At 31.2% G+C, this 16,537-nt stretch overlaps 1 protein-coding gene across 1 annotated transcript in view; it reads right to left on the bottom strand.

Moving 5' to 3' along the window:
• LOC118186331 (uncharacterized) overlaps positions 1-16,537 on the bottom strand; it is an 88,185-nt gene that overhangs the window by 32,459 nt on the left and 39,189 nt on the right. The window contains exons 9-10 of the mRNA XM_035356414.2: positions 12,772-12,862; positions 4,130-5,632 (exon numbers count right to left, since the gene is read on the bottom strand). Coding sequence (XP_035212305.2) covers positions 4,130-5,632; positions 12,772-12,862 — 1,594 coding nt within the window. The remainder of the gene's footprint in view (positions 1-4,129; positions 5,633-12,771; positions 12,863-16,537) is intronic.

Genomic DNA, 16,537 nt, shown 5'->3' with positions numbered 1-16,537 from the left:
ATTATTCAATTATTAAAATGCTGCAGAACAGTAATGCTAAAATCACATTCACATAAAAGTTTTAGTGGAAAGAGATAGTAGGAATGAAGAGTTCCCGATAATTAAGAATGTAATGAATGGACTAGTTTAACGTTTGGTATGGAAGTCTCTTATCTAATACCACAGAACAGTTTCAGATGAGCCTTTTGATATGAATGGGCTTACATTGACAGAATAAGATATGATCATTGAATGTGACAGATGACTCATAATTCAGTGGAAGTTTTCCCAATTCAGCTTTGAGGTCTGCTCTGCAACAAATGGAGAAAATATAGAAAAATTATTAACATGATATTGCAGACAGTGATAAGATAAAGCATACAAGATCTGCTTTAAGAGGGATGTCTTAATGGAAGATTTTATAAGGAAACCTGACTTATATTCATATTGCACATGATGAAGAGCATGAAGCAAGCCAATGATTCAGCAATGGCCTCAATGCACAATAAGCATAAAATGCAATGTTCATCAGAGAAAAATAGCTTTGCTCAAGAACAATCAAAGGAACAGTAATATGACATGCAGACATCTAAAGTAGTTGACAAATCTGTATATTCTTTATCAAAAGACCAGTTTTATTTTTTCATTTTTTACTCATTATTATATGTGTATGAGTTTTTGCACTAAATGCTTTTTACCTTTGTCTATATATAATTTATATCTTTAAAAGTTTCAAAATGTACAGTGCATGTTAACTTGTGACTACATGAATTCAAGACGTATTTCTTGAAGAGCATTTGCAACTAGTTTAAAGCTTACAGTTAACAATGGAAACCACTTTTAGACCTAGCAAGCTGACCTTTCTCAGCAATTTAATGTGTAAATCCTTTCAATATATTTACCAGTTTTTGAAGAATACATTTTTAGAATATACAACGATTCTTTTTCAGTAATCTTGTATCTACAAATGATCAGAGACATACATTATACTACATATGTACATAGTTAATAAATGTTAATTTCCTAAAATAATACTTTATAAATGGGTATATCTGAATAATTACTTCTAGATAGATTCTTACTTTGTTTAAAAAGTATAATGTTTTCATTTTTTTCACTCAGTATTGTAACTTGTGATCAATTAAAACTCAAAATAAAGAAATAAATACAGTATTTACTTGCATATTTCTCCCTCAGTATACTTTCCCAGTTTTTCAACATATGATTTAGAAATTTCTGATTTACAACAACAATGTAAAATATACATACAAATAGGAAAGTATTTTGTGCAAATGAAAAGAACACTGAAGTTGATAAGTCCTTCGAATTGTGTAGCATAATAATACCAGTTTATCTTTATGTGTTCTTTTAATGTGCTATGTTTATCATTTAAGCCACCTCTTCAGAAATAGTATACACTGTTTATTTCCTCTCTCAGTTTTCAAGCAGTAAAATTAGAAGAAAAAGGGGAAGAAATACACATACAGTAAGTTAAAAAAATATCCAATTATTCTTTTAGAAAGATTTTTTCTTTCCTTAGGCTTCATTCAGACAACAATTTTGTCATCGTAAAGCTTTGTGGTTTAAGGCATAAAAGTCATGAAGTCCATTCACACTTATTTAACAGGGTTTAAGCCACAGCCAAGCGGGGAAAAGATAACTGTGTATACATAAATATGTAGTTGACTCATAAAAGCCTCCGAACGATGATGGCTTTGCTGCAACTGGTGGTTCTTATATCGACTTGGCACAAAGCACAAAAGTTAGAACTTTTATGTAAAATTATTAAACCATTTTTTATGACACAGTAAGATTTAGTTGCTTAGCAATGAAGCTTGCCTTAAATCACTTATGACATTAAAATGACCATCTGAATGAAGCTTTATTACATTACAAAAATATTCGCAGTTGAGTATCTACATATCAGATAAGTTCTGAACACAGTCAAAAGTCGTTAATTCGGACACCCATAATCCGGACCTCAAAGCTACAACTTTCTGCGCATGCGTCGCATTTACGTGTGGGCGTAAAACCCTTACGACTGCGCAAGCGCATAATACATTTACGCATGCGCGTTTAATGTATAATGGACGGTATAAGCTAAAATTATCTAATTATCTATTTCAGTTAATGTTGCAGATTGCGTTGTTCCTTAATCTTCAAATTGGATCCAGCTTATTATTTTTTGCAGACTGTTTGAGCAATTTTATAAAAGTAAGCTTGAACTTTTGATTATGTCAAATAGAATTTCTGATGCTGGATTGGCTTAAATTCCAAAGGATCTACAAAGGATAGTATGTTTCGATGTCCATCAAACAAAAAGTGGTATTGCTGCAAAAAATGGATAAAGGCATATCCGTCTCAAAATTATGCGAGGAGTATAACATTGGAAAGTCAAGTGTATATGACATAAGCAAAAAGAAAAAGGAACTTTTTGATTTTTTTTTTTTGTGGATTCCGACACCCCACTTGCAATGAATAACAGAAAAGGGGTTCGTTATGCTAAAAGTGACGATCATGACAAAGTGATGATTGAATGGGTCAGACAGCGTCGCAGCGAGGGCGTGCCATTAATGGGTCCAATGGTAATGGCTCAAGCCAAAATATTTCATGAAGAAATTAACTTAAATGGAGAGTGCACATATTTGACAGGTTGGTAAACAAAATTTAAAAATTTCAGGTGAAAAATCTTCAGCTGATACTGAAGCTGCTGAACTATTTGCAGATGAATTCATTGAATTCATTACTAGTGAACAATTATCTGCAGAACAAATTTGCAATGCTGATGAAAGTCTCTTCTGGCAATATGTACCACAAAATACCTTGGCAACCTCTACAGAAAAGGCTCCAATGGGTGTCAAAGATTCCAAAATGAGACTAACAACTTTAGCGTGCGCAAATGCTGCAGGAACGTACAAGTAATTTTCGTAATCGGAAAACACGCATGACCTCGAGCGTTTAAAGGAGTAACGATTTTCCCTGTTATATATCGCGCAAATAAAAGAGCATGGATGACACAAGTGTTGATGAATGATTAGTTTGAAAATCATTTTATACCCGAGGCTAGGCGACATTTGAATTCGGTTGGTTTACCTGATGACTCAAAAATAGTCTTGATTGTTGATAACTGTTCGGCGCATACTTCACTTAAAGTTTTAGTGAAAGATAATGTATCCGTATTGTTTGTCCCTCCAAATTGTATGTCTATCATTCAGCCTATGGATATGGCAATAGTGCACGTGCTGAAATGCAAATATAAAGCAGCATTTTTAAAATCTATGTTAAATTTCTTGAACAGTGACAAGACTATTCAAGAATTTTTGAAATTTTTTAGCATAAAATCTGCCGTGTGGAGCATCACAAGATCGTGGAAGGATGTGTCTCCAAGTACATTAAAAACTGCTTTGCATAATTTATGGCCATCTACCATATTTCATGGTGAGGAGGATGAAGATGATAGCCGCGAATTTGAAGGTTTTCGGACATCGCAAACTAAAGGTGAAATTTTTCAGTTATTGGATTTTGTAAAGAAATGTGGAGAAGAGGTAATAAATGAAGATGATATAAGAGAAGTTTTTCATTGCAACGACAATGCCCCAATTATCAATCAATTAACGGACAGCGAAATCTGTAGTATGGTTCTAGATACAGAAAATATCACTTCCGATAGTGAAGAAAGTGACACAGAGGTTATTGAAAACAAAACAATTTCGATTGACAAATTAGTCGGTATTCTCAACAACACAATTATAGGACTTGAACAGCGAAACTTTGTAACTGAACAAGAAATTATGTCTGCTTATAGAATTAAAGAGAATGTATTATCACATAAAACGAAGCAACTTAAACAACTTACATTGAAAGAAATGTTTAATAAAGTAAACAGATAAATATTTTTTTTGTTTTTGTCAATTTTGATACTCTTTAGATCATAATTGTTCTTTATTTCATAAATTACAGTTTCATATTTTTAATTTTATAATTTCTGCATGCCATCTTACCAGATTTAAACTGATGATCTATAATCCGGAAAAATCTATAATCTGAAATTGCCGAAGTCCTGACGAGTCCGGATTAACAACTTCTGACTGTATTAGGCAAATATTTTACGTTCAAGTTAATGAAATAATGATTATAAAAAAATACATACATGATGGTATGAAGACTAATTTTCTTACAGTTCTATATTCAGGTTTACTTCTATCCTTACTGCTTACTACAACATTCGATGCTCCCATATCTTTGGGAAGTGGCAAGTATGTGTTTGGAACCTGGTTGACTGAAGAAATTGGTTGAAGAGGTAATATCACATTACTTGCATTACAAGAGGTTTGATTCGAATCCGGTTTAAAGATTATTTGATACTGGCAGGCATTTGAGTTTGGCAAAATGCTTGGCAAAACATTTGGCAGATTATTTGATACAAAGATTGTAGGCACAGTTGAATAAGGCCATTGTAATACAGAAGATGCAGGTACAGAATTATTTACATTTTGGCATGGAACACCAAGAGTAACAGTTTGAACAGATGGTACTGAAGTGCTAATTTCTTGAAGGGTATTAGGTATATTTCCAACATTAGAAACAATATTATTGACTGCTTTGCTACACATGGTTGCTTGACTAGACACATTTTCAACTGCACTAGGAGCAACACTATTGGAAAACATTTGATTAATGTTCATACCAGTTACCATCTGCTGCTTATCTTGAAAGTTATCAACCAGGAATTTGTTTTTGTCTGCATGGTTTCCATAAAGATGGATATCATTAGAATCAGTGGGTACTGCAGTTAGAGTTCTGGCTTCAGTATTAATAATTTGTTTACTAGATGATAAGCTCATTTGAACTGATGAATTATTTTCGTTATTTTTTCCTAACTGCTGATAATGGCAGTTTGGACAGCTTTCTTGTAAAGCTTTCCATGAATCATTATCAGTTGTATTAACAGTAACAATATTTGTAACTAATTCTTCAGAATGACACTGAGGACATTTTGATTTATGTTCATTAAGTATGTTATAACAAGAATCTGCAATATCAACTGATTGAACTTTTGAATCTTCATTTTGCGTATTTACCTCCTTAGTCGAAAGGCCTGGTGCAGAAGAAATTTTAGCTGGAGCATCAATAGATTTAGAAATATCCTGCTTTTGTGGTGAAATCACAGCTAATTCAATGACAGAATCATTATCATCATCATCATCACCATTATGTGCAGAATCAAGAACAGAGTCAGCTATATTATTAGGAAGTTTATCAGTATTTTCAGCACAATTTATAGCATCAGTATTTTGGACTGGCACATCAGTATTTTGGATTGACACATCAGTATTTTCAATTTCATCATTATTCTGGGTTGATGGAAGATTACAGAAAGAATTATTGTCTGGCAAAGTACTTTTTTCTGTTGAGGAACTAAGTTCAGATAACTTGTCACCCTCTTCATTTGTGATGGAAGACACATAATTTACAGCATTTTCAACAGAAGAGGGATTCACTGCTGCCTGCTTATCACTTTTCTTGTTTTCTGCAGAGCCTGGAATACAGTTATTGTCCTTTGTAACATCAGCATCACCCTTAAATGTATTATTTTGGGCAGAATTTGCAGCAGATTCTTGAGTCAAATTAACTTCAAAGCTGTCTCTGCTATCTAAAAATTGTGGGGGGGAAAAGACAGTTTAAAAGCATTGCAACATTATTAAATTTTGAAGGTGAAGTAATAAAATTCAAAATAAATTATATGTTCTTTGCTTTGGTATTCATCACATGCAGAATTGTTTCCAAAATTTTATATTTTAAAAGAATTATGTAAGTTTTACATTGAGCAAAATAGAATGTTTTGGAATGACTTTAGAACAGCTTTATCTAAAATACCATAGCTTGAACATATTGTTTCTGTTACTTCATAGGCCATGAGTTAAAAAAGGAGAGGGCAGCTTAAGAGATGCCAAAAATAAATTCATAAAATAATAAATAAATAAATAAATAAATAAATAAACTATATTTATAAGCATTTTAGTAACATAGGAGGTAAACAAATTCCCTACACTCAAGCTAAATATGACATTTTCCAGGAAACTATGTATCTTTATTTTCAATGACAGTCCAATTGGAAACTGAACATTTTCCTTTCTTTCTTTTTTCATACATAGCAAAAGTGCATATTGCAGCAGCAGCAAGGACATTATTTTAAGTACAATTGACTAAAACAAAATGCTGACGGTTACATTTTTTTCTAACTTTAAATTATTTTCTTTTGTTATATTAGTCAATTATTTGAGAATCATGCCCAACAATGATACTACCTAAGAAATATAAAATTCATGTAAAATAAAAAAGTCCCAGCCATTTCAAATTAGAAGCTAAGGCCATACAAGACCTCATCAAATTATATAGTTTGACATTACTTTTCCCTATCTTGATGTTAAAGAGGAACTTCCTTCTGATTACTTAAGAGTAAATTTTGACATTTACGGTTTCTATCATTGCTCTGAAAAAAGGTGTGTGAAAATTAATTGGACTAAATTGACCAAACAACTAGCTACCATGCCCTGTAATGTTAATGTTCAACACTGCGGAAATGCTGAAAATGAAATCTATAGACCATCTACTAAAATTCAGGATGCTCTAAAAATCATTACTAGTAGTACTACTACTCAAGTTAATCAATGTCTTAAACTTCCTACTCATATTACCATCATCAAAGAGAAAAATCAGCTCAGAAAATATTAAAAAATAACCAGGGACCCAGTTACGAAAAGCAGAGTTAATTATCTGACCCGAAAAATAAAAAAATGAAACCACTAATTACCGATCAGAAAGATGGGATACTCTCCTTGAAAATACTGATGTAGAACCCAACAACTAGCTGGAAAATTGCAAACTTCATCAGAAAAGAGAGAACCAATAGAGTTTTCCATATAAATCACATGGGACACATTATCCACTCAGAAAAGGAGATTGTAAATATCATGACAAATGAATTCGCTGAATATTTCAAACCAAACCCTTCATTTAATCACTCCCATGAAAAAGAAATCAAACATTCAGTACCTCAAAAGAAATCAAAGAAAGAAATAATACTAACTTCCTTTTGGTTACATCCCCAGGTGAAATCAGAAAAATTATTTAAAACTTCCAAGTTTAAAAAAGGCACAGGTTTTGAGGGTATTAGTGTCTGGGTACTGAAAGCATTTCAATACTGATGTATCATGTTATTTTCCAGCTCGATGGAAACACTCCATCATAATCACAATTCTCAAGCTTGGAAAGACCCAAACATCACTTCAAGTTGTCACCCAATAAGTTTGCTACCTACCATACGAAAGCTTTTAGAGAGAATCCTAAATAACAGACTAACTGAACATCAGGAAAACTTAAACTAATTGAATACTCTCAATTTGGCTTTAGAAAAGAACACTGCAAACCTTCCAAGTCAGATGTGGAGATTCTCCTCCTGATAAAAAGATTATTTGCAGTGATGTACCACAGGGTTCAATTTTAAGCCCAAAATTTTCAATATCTACATGAACAATTTACCTAACTCACTAAATTCTAAAATACATACCACAGCTTTAATATTGCAAAAGAAAAAAAATTTGATGTGGACATTTCCTTGTATGGCCTATTAAATTATACACATCTTTTGCTGCATTTCATTTAAATGCAATTCCTGGAATTTCATTACAGATATATTTCTCGTTCAATTAATTCAGTTCTCACTTCATGGCAAAGTAGAAATACACTGGTGTCCAAACATTAAGCATAATTGATGTTTATATGAGTATTTAAGGAAATCTAAGTCAGAATGGCAGGAAACGTGATACAGCTAGCTATACCATTTTAAAAAAAAGGCGGGGTTGAAGGGGAAAAAAAAAGACTAATCTTTTTTATTATCCAAAGAAACAATTTGAAAGTAAACAGTGCAAAATAACAGTTTATACTTTTGTGAAAAAAATTTTAATAAAAAGGTTATTTGGCGGTTTAATAAGGTGTGTGATCACCTTCCATAGCCACGAATGCTGCACAATGATTGGCCATAAGTGTTATGCCCTAAAAAAGTGCTGCACAATGATTGGCCATAAGTTATGAGAGTGGGGATGAGTTGTGGTTTCAAACAAGTTCTAAGCTTTAAACAAAGCTCTTTTCAGTTCTGGAATGGATGATGGGCACTGAAGGACTTGCTTGCTTCTCGAGCATAACCCATGCATGCTCAATAGGATTAAGATCAGGCGAGCGAGCGGGCTATTGCATGCGCTCGATATTGTAACTTTCAAGGAAGTTGATGACCAGTACTGCACAGTGATAAGGAATACTATCATCTATGATTTATGAATACAGGACCGACAGCACCTCGAAACAGGCAAACATAAAGCTAAAGGACTTCGTCTCTGTACCTTTTACCAGTAACAGACATAGAGGTCAGTGTGGGCATCCAGCATTATGCCTGCCCACAGCAAGACTCCTTTGAAGGAAAATGATGTCTTTCCATGATGTTTCTTGGGTGAAAACGAGTTTCACATTCTCTCCATATCGTTATCCGATGAGAATCAGTGTTCAGAGTAAACCAGGACTCGTCAACGAACATCACATTAGCTCAATTTTGCCAACTTCAATGTTGATATTTTAAACTTCCACTTACACAAGCGTGTTTATGTGCAGGCATGAGAGGAATGCAAATAGCTGGTCTTCTAGCAATACAGACTAGAATGATCGAGTCAGCCAGAGAAGAGCTTAAAAAAATTAAGCACCTTTTGAAAAATTGCGAGATTTTGGTAGATCATGTTAACAAACTCCAAAACAATATATCATCAGTATATTGTTTCAACAATTATTTCTTAATCTCTTGGATGGCACAAGAATTAAAAATTCTATGACCAGCCAGAAAACTTCCAGGTTTTTTTAGGGTATAAACGGAATTTTTTGAAAGGAAATTTCTATGTTATTATTTTGGTTGCATGCTAATCTCCTTATTCTATATTAGTTTTAAATTTTTACCTTGAAATCATGCCTAAAATCGAATGGCGAACCGAGGTGTTCTCAGACTGGGCTCACTGCGAGTCTAGGTCACTGAGAGGAGCTGTATCTTTGTTTCTCTGCAGCTCATCGGTCAGCTCAATAACAGAAAGGTGGGTCCACATCTATGTTTCATTTCCTGTTTTTCTCTTTCTTCTTTTCCCCCCTTTTTGGGGGTGGGTTGGGGAGGTTTGGTTATCAACTAAGAAATTGTTGGGGTGATTTTCTGAAGGTCAGGGATAATTTTATCAGTTAGCTGTTTGGTTTTTCACTACAGCAGTTCTCTTTTTCTCTTTCGCTTTGGTTCAAAGAAGTTTTCTTAGTGCTACGTTTAATAGTTTTGTGTTGTAGACATTTATATTTTTATTTTATAGTTTATAATTTCAAATTGTACATATAATATTAGTGGTTTTTTTAAAAAAAAATTTTTTTTTAAATAATTTTTCAAACGGATCGGAGAGGGCTGAACCACTGAAAGTGCTATATGAATTGCTTCCAGATAGTGAATCTGATACAGATCCCGGCACATGTGCAAAACATGCCATATTGGGTTGTGCTTATTCAAAGGTGGTGTCTCTTTCTTCGAAAAGTACCACAATGAAAAAAAATAGACTAAAGTGTAAATATGAAATATAAATATCATATACCCAAGTTACTTTATTTTCCATTCATAAGCATGTAATCATCATATAACTAAAAATGGGCTTTTTAGAGGGGGATGTAGAATCTCTTACTCTTTTATGCGCTTTCAGCAATGCTCGTTTCAGCACTGTTTTCGAAGATCTATTCAAACAGTGCGCCCGCTCAAAATTAAAAGGATGAGTGCTATCTTTACAAAATTTTACTTGTGTACTCCTCTAGGCCTAATTAAACTGCATACTTTTTTTTTTAATTTGAAATTGCAACTTTAAAAGGTAACGCGCCAGAAAGGGTTAACAGCATTACATCTCATTCATTTTATAACTCAAGAGTGCCCAAAAATGATATCATCAGAAGAATTACTACAAGTTCTATTCAAATACTATAATAAATCTAAAATGGTGTATAAAAGAAATTAAACAAATAAAAAAGTAAAAGTTTTTCACAGACGATTCAGCGCTGCTTACCTAATGTGCATGCGCTACAGTAATTAATTCAGTTTTCACTTCATGTCAAGGCAAAAATACATAAAAATTCAATATATTTTTATTAAAAATGATACAGAAAAACATAAATCACCAAATACAATTAAAATAATATTAAAAATAATTTTTACAATTAAAATTATACTTTCTATGCAAAAACAAGCTAATAACTTAAATGATAATTACAGAATGAATTAAGCATAATTTAATTCCCAATAATGAAAGAAGATGTTACTTTGCTGCTGTGAAGCTTAGTTTATCTAGATTGGCAACAAATCCACAATTTTGCTAAGTTTCAAATGTAAACAAACATGGCTACCATGGTAAACAAAAAGTAGGCTTAATCGCACTTAAAAAAACTTTTAAATAGCGATAATTCCACAATTATTGCATGCTGGCTAACTAACTGCTTAAAATTTTTAACCGGAAGATAAGAGCATAATTCCTTTTAAAGTAAAAAATGCTCAATTTACAAACATATAAGAATAAAGAAACTGAGCTCACTGAGCTGAGTAGCAGAGTGAATATATATACATATATTTATATACTTTTGGTATATAAATTGCAACCAAAATACGAGTTCACATCTACATGTTATAGCAGTCCTATACATAAAATTTCGATGTTCTGAGGGAACTCGTTTTTGAGTTATGCAAGAAACATACATACATATACACACCACAAAAAGAAACTCTTTAGAATTCATTTTAAATCAGTTTTATAATTTTTTTTGGAGGGAAAAGTCCTTTATTCTGTCCTTACATACAGATGTCATGCAAAAACATCGTTAAATTGTATTCAATAGTGGTCAAAATGGATATTTACGCTGAAATATGATACCTGAAAGTGTTCGCGATTACAATATTTCCTTTTTACTTCAAACAAGGAAGTAAAAATGAAGGGGGAAAATATCAATTGAGCAATTTTCAACATTTAAAAATAATAATAAAAAAAAAAAACTTGGAGTCTTAAGTAGATGGGGGGAAAAAGTGTTTTGAGTTTGCCATCTTGGCACTCTTAATAATGAAGTTTACCATTTCAGTCTAGTGCATTTAATGACAAGGTTTGCCATTTTCACGTAAAATGCTTGTTAAAAAACATTATTATTACATCTAGTTCCTGAAACTGCAAAATATTCAAGCAATTTCTTAATTCTTCGAATGTTGTTCAGTTAATTTTCTTTCTTTATTTTTTGTTATTATTTAATACTTGTATATTAATAATAACTAAAAGTTTCAGCATTGATAATATGTCATTGAGAGTTAAAAAAAAATAAAATAATACAATTAATAAAATGTTTTTATACAGTAAGCTTTTATTTAAAATGGGTATGAGAGTATGATAATTAATGCCCTAAAAGAAGAAAAAAAATTTATCGTATTGTTTAATGGAAATAACAGATTACATAATTCTATTCATAGAATTTATCAACAATTTTATTTCGTATTTTTAAATGTAGAACACCTATGATAAATTTAAAAAGAAAATGACTTAAATATTGGCAATAAAATAAAATTAATAGAAAAATGAAAAAGATAACAGCTTTACACATCTGACAATACAATTCAATTTATAGATTTCATTATTTAAGCGCCTCACACTTTTATTACTCAAGATATAAAATTGGGTTACTATTCTGTTAATGGGGCTGGATTCAGAAATGCATGTATGTATGTATGCATGTGCTTACACACACATAGATATGTACATACATATACATATGCATACATGAACACATACATCCATATACAGATTTCTGAATCTGGCCGTCATTACAGAAGAGTACCTAAAATTGTAGATATTATATGTAAACAGAATTATTTAATCTATATTTCTCTATATGATAAATTATTTTTTCTTCTTTTAGAGCATTAGTTATCATATCCATTTTAAAGAAAAGCTCATAGTATAAATACTGCAAATATTTTTTAATTGCATTTTATTATTCATCTTATATCCCGCGAACAGGCTGGCTGCATGGGTGTTTTCGCGGTTTGCCATATGTGTAACGTGTATATGAACTAGTTTCCCTTAGAAAGTCCCCCACGAAGGCACCCCTTCCCTTAGGCAGATAGCCCTCGAGGCTTTTCCGTAATTAAATAACCTAACCTAACCTATTTATTCTTATAGAAAAAATAAATTCAATCAAACGTACATTTTCATTTAAAAATCACATTAGTATAAATTATCTTCATTAAGTTAAAACTAGTTTTAATTAGCACTAAGCTTCAAATAGAAGGTTATGCTGTTTTACATGAATGAGCAGAACTACCCATACATACAGAAATTAATTATGTTAAAAATGTTGTAATACATACAGAAATTAATTATGCTTTCATTGCTGACTATTTAACAAATCAAAAAGATAATAGGAGATAAACATTTCTTTTAAGCCAAGTTACATAAACTAAATTAATATTAAATGCAATCGAAAAGAGATTATGTATTTAGAAATATTATAATAGATTATAATTACTCTAAGGAGACTATAATATTGATAATAGAAATGCAGCTAATATACTTAAAAAAAAATACCTCTACACTCATAAAGGCTATAATGCACATATCAGCACTACATATATAAACAAAAAATACAGAATTATACAGCTCAACAAATAAAAACACATTAAAAATAATTATGAAAACTTACTGCAAAGATAAGAAAGAAAATCATCAACTACAGGATCGGCTTCAGTTCTTGCTATAACATTTTTAATGACATCTACAGATCCATTTATATCCTACATAAAATTAAATATACTACTTCACAAAAGACACACAATTCAGAGCTTTGACACTTTCAAAAAAGTAATATTTCTTCAAACAGGGTTCGTACACATTTCTGCATGCAGCAATTAAGGACTTTTCAGGACAAAAATTAAGGACCTATCAGCAAACAGGAACTGAATAAACAAAAGCAATTATCTACACCCAAACTTTAATTTTGTAATACCACTTTAGTAACCTACTTTTGTAATTTGTAAGAATAAAATAAATCTGTTAAGTAGGATGCATTATTATTAAACATAATCCAATATTTAACTTAATTATAAAATTTTTTTTTAAAAATTCATGAATATATCAATTTCATAAATTTTTTCAAGTAGCATTAAATTATAAAATTTCTTCAAACATTTATATTTTACACTTACAATAGTCCCAATGTTTAACTGTTACAGGTTAAAGGTGATTAGTAAATTTTTATATTTTACTAACAGGGATAGCGAAAACTAGACGGAACACCAGAACTTCGCCTATGGATTTCAAGTTTTGCTCCTGTCACATTCCTGTTCTAGCACAATATACATCACAGGGCATACAATGACCTGCCTCAAGAAACAGCTGAGCAAAGAATCTACTACACTGTGTACAGCATTCTCACCTTCTTCCTGGGTGGCCCCTTCATGCTGCTGGTCTCCATCATGCATTCTTTGTTTGTTTATAATTTTATTGTTTTATTTCGAAATACCAATTAGTATTTTGATAATGCTTTAATGTTTATTTATAAAATTCATTGTTCATAGATACAATTTTTATTCTACAACAGATTTCATACAGAATCCTGTTGTATGCAAGTATAAATATTTCAATTTTTTAGTTTTGGTATATTTCTGTTTTGTCACATGTTACGAGTTGCACGATCCCTTCTTTTAAGGCACATTTCATTATGTACTTGCTCAGTCCAAAAGTTTGGCAGATTTTATATCTGACATAAGTTAAATTGAGATGTAAAATACTAATCAGCATGACTCATAACAGAAGCTTGGCTGCTGCCATCGTAGATGCTTTCTGAAAGACAAAAGGGCCACTGATTGAATGCCTGACCCTGATACAATTGATAAGTGTTGAAAGTTAGTTGCACTTTGTCTGGCCCAGTTAATGTGATAGCTTTGCACAGATTTGCTGTAACCCAGTTAATATACAGTATTTAATATAAAGTTCAAATAAGTGGCTGAAGCACCCAAGGTGATAGGTTGTTTTGTATTACGTCTCATTAGCTGTAAGGAATAAAATTTTATTTAAATTTTTACATTTTTGTGTTGTATCATGCATCCACAATTAGGATTAAGGAAAGGCTATAACTCACCTTAATATGTAAAGATAACTTCTAAGGGTAAAGTTAGGGAGCTAGATATCCTTAGTCATAACAAATTTACACAGTTACAATTAAAGTCCCCCCCCCTAAAAATATTCATTCAAAAAGCACAAAGAAAATTTTACAACAATTTTAATTTATGATATTGATTCTAAAATGATGTTAGTATAATTATACATTAAAAGATACAAACGATTTATATGCCTTTTTAATTAAAGAATTTTACAGATATCTTACTTAATTTACATGAATTTAGTTCTTTTTAGCATTTTTCCATGTTTATTTTGTTTCAATAAACAAATCAATGTTCTCATTAGTCTCTGCTTCATCTTCTAATCCGTTAACATTTTAACTATGCACCTTTGAAGTATAATTTGCTCTCTTTATAAAGTCAATTTTTTCTTCAACAAATTTCCTCTTCATTTTAGAATTTTAAGATTTAATTCAAGATTTCTGCTATTTAAAGAACTGCTTGTGGTTAAAATATATAGAAGGTACTGATAATTTTATCTCTTTAATAATATGAGTATTGAGAATAAATATGAAGCTCTATTAAGGTCAAGGCTGGTGCCAGAATTTTTAGAATGGCTATGTGTTGTGCAACTGAGACATATCACATGAATTTTTTAGTAAATTGTCAGTTTTCAATTTCTTTTCTTGCTTCAGTGCTTGTGTCTAGTGGAAAGATAAGATGATAAAAGTAAGGTAAACATATTAACAGAAAGATTTCTGCAATCAAAAGTAGAATATTCAAACAATTTTTTTTTTTTTACTGTCCTTCGAAAAATTCTCCAGCGGATAAGAAATTTGTCACAGATTTGTTTTAAATCATGTTCTTTACGTGTTAATATCATGAAGACATTTTTCATTTCATCACAGTTTTATGGAACTGTCGGTCTATACATCTTGCCTTCAAATACTTAACTTCCGAGGTGCAAGGTCCAAGATCTGAACAAAAAATTTTCACTATAAACTCTATACGAGCAAAAAGCTAGAAGATTTTTAGAGAGGGAAGAATTCAGAAAAGAAAAGTGTAAAAGTGTTACGGGAATTTTCAAGGGAAAATTGGTACACATTTAAATATTCTGAAACATTTACATGGGAAAAAAACTCTTATCATGAAAAAAATATAAAAGAAGACAAATGAAATTAATTTTAAAATAATGAAAATAGTTCCCCCCCCCAGAAACTGTGCTTTATAGCACATATTACTTTGCTTATTTTTCAAAATCAAAACATTCGTAAACCACAACAGGAATTAATGGCAGAAAATAAAAATGTCTTAATTTAATGTTATTTCTTAAACATAATTTTAATATATTATCATTATTTTTATTATGTTTATCATTGTTATTATGTTTGTAAAGAAAATTGTCAAAAAATTCAGAAATCTCCGAATAAAAAATTTTGTTTACAAAAAGATCTTGAAGACCTGCTGTTCCTCTAAATCTTGTCTTGTCCAAAATGTTGCCATGTCATCAAATTTAGTGCCACATAATAAAACAACTCCTATTTCAAAAAGGGAAAAGTTGTTTTTGATGTACCATTTTATGAACTCTTCACACACAAAAAAGAAATAATTTCAAAATGTTTTGCAGTTCAATCGAGGCCGAACCTCAGCCTAGAACTCAAGTATCCACCATCGATATTAAGAAGTAGTAAAAAATTCAAACATTAACCCATTAATTGCATATTTGTCAATGAATTGCTAAACAATATTCCTTCAAAATGATAAATTTTAAAAAGTATAGAAATTGTCAATAAAGATAATTAAAGTGCCTGAAAAGAGCAAAAAAATAAATTATAAAAAAATTTTTAATTTATTGCTGATGAAGAAAATTTTTTTTTCCACATCCAAAAAATAGATTTTGTAAATCATATTCTTATACCAAAAGATTTCATTTAGTACTATTTAAAGTGAGAATAACTCATTTGTTATTCAGATAAGCCTAGGACCAAGGCCACAGCTGGTGCAGAATCTTGGAAAAGCAAATTTTTAGAATTTAGAGAAGAACGGAGCAACAAAATTAAGCAATGGTAAAAATCTTTTGAATTAAAAGAAGGCATTGGGATGCAAAATTTAAGGGCAGCAAAATTTTTAAAATTTAGGGAGGCACTTGGCAGCCCGTATACACTGTGCCGACTCTGGATAAGCCTAAGTATGTGTAAGAATTTATTTATTGTGGACTCTGACAACCCTTAAGCATGTGCGAGAAATACGCATAAGTATAATAAATTACTAAATAATGATTCAGGCTTAAAATTGTTGGCATGTGATAGAAGCAAGATAAGATTTAGAGGAACAGCAGGTCTTTAATCG

Source organism: Stegodyphus dumicola, chromosome 10, assembly GCF_044657685.1.
Source record: "Stegodyphus dumicola isolate Sdum_Otavi_A_Nest chromosome 10, ASM4465768v1".
In the NCBI taxonomy this organism is placed as follows: Eukaryota; Metazoa; Arthropoda; class Arachnida; order Araneae; family Eresidae; genus Stegodyphus; species Stegodyphus dumicola.
The sequence above is the reverse complement of the archived record's forward strand: the minus strand, read 5'-3'. Positions and strand labels throughout refer to the sequence as shown.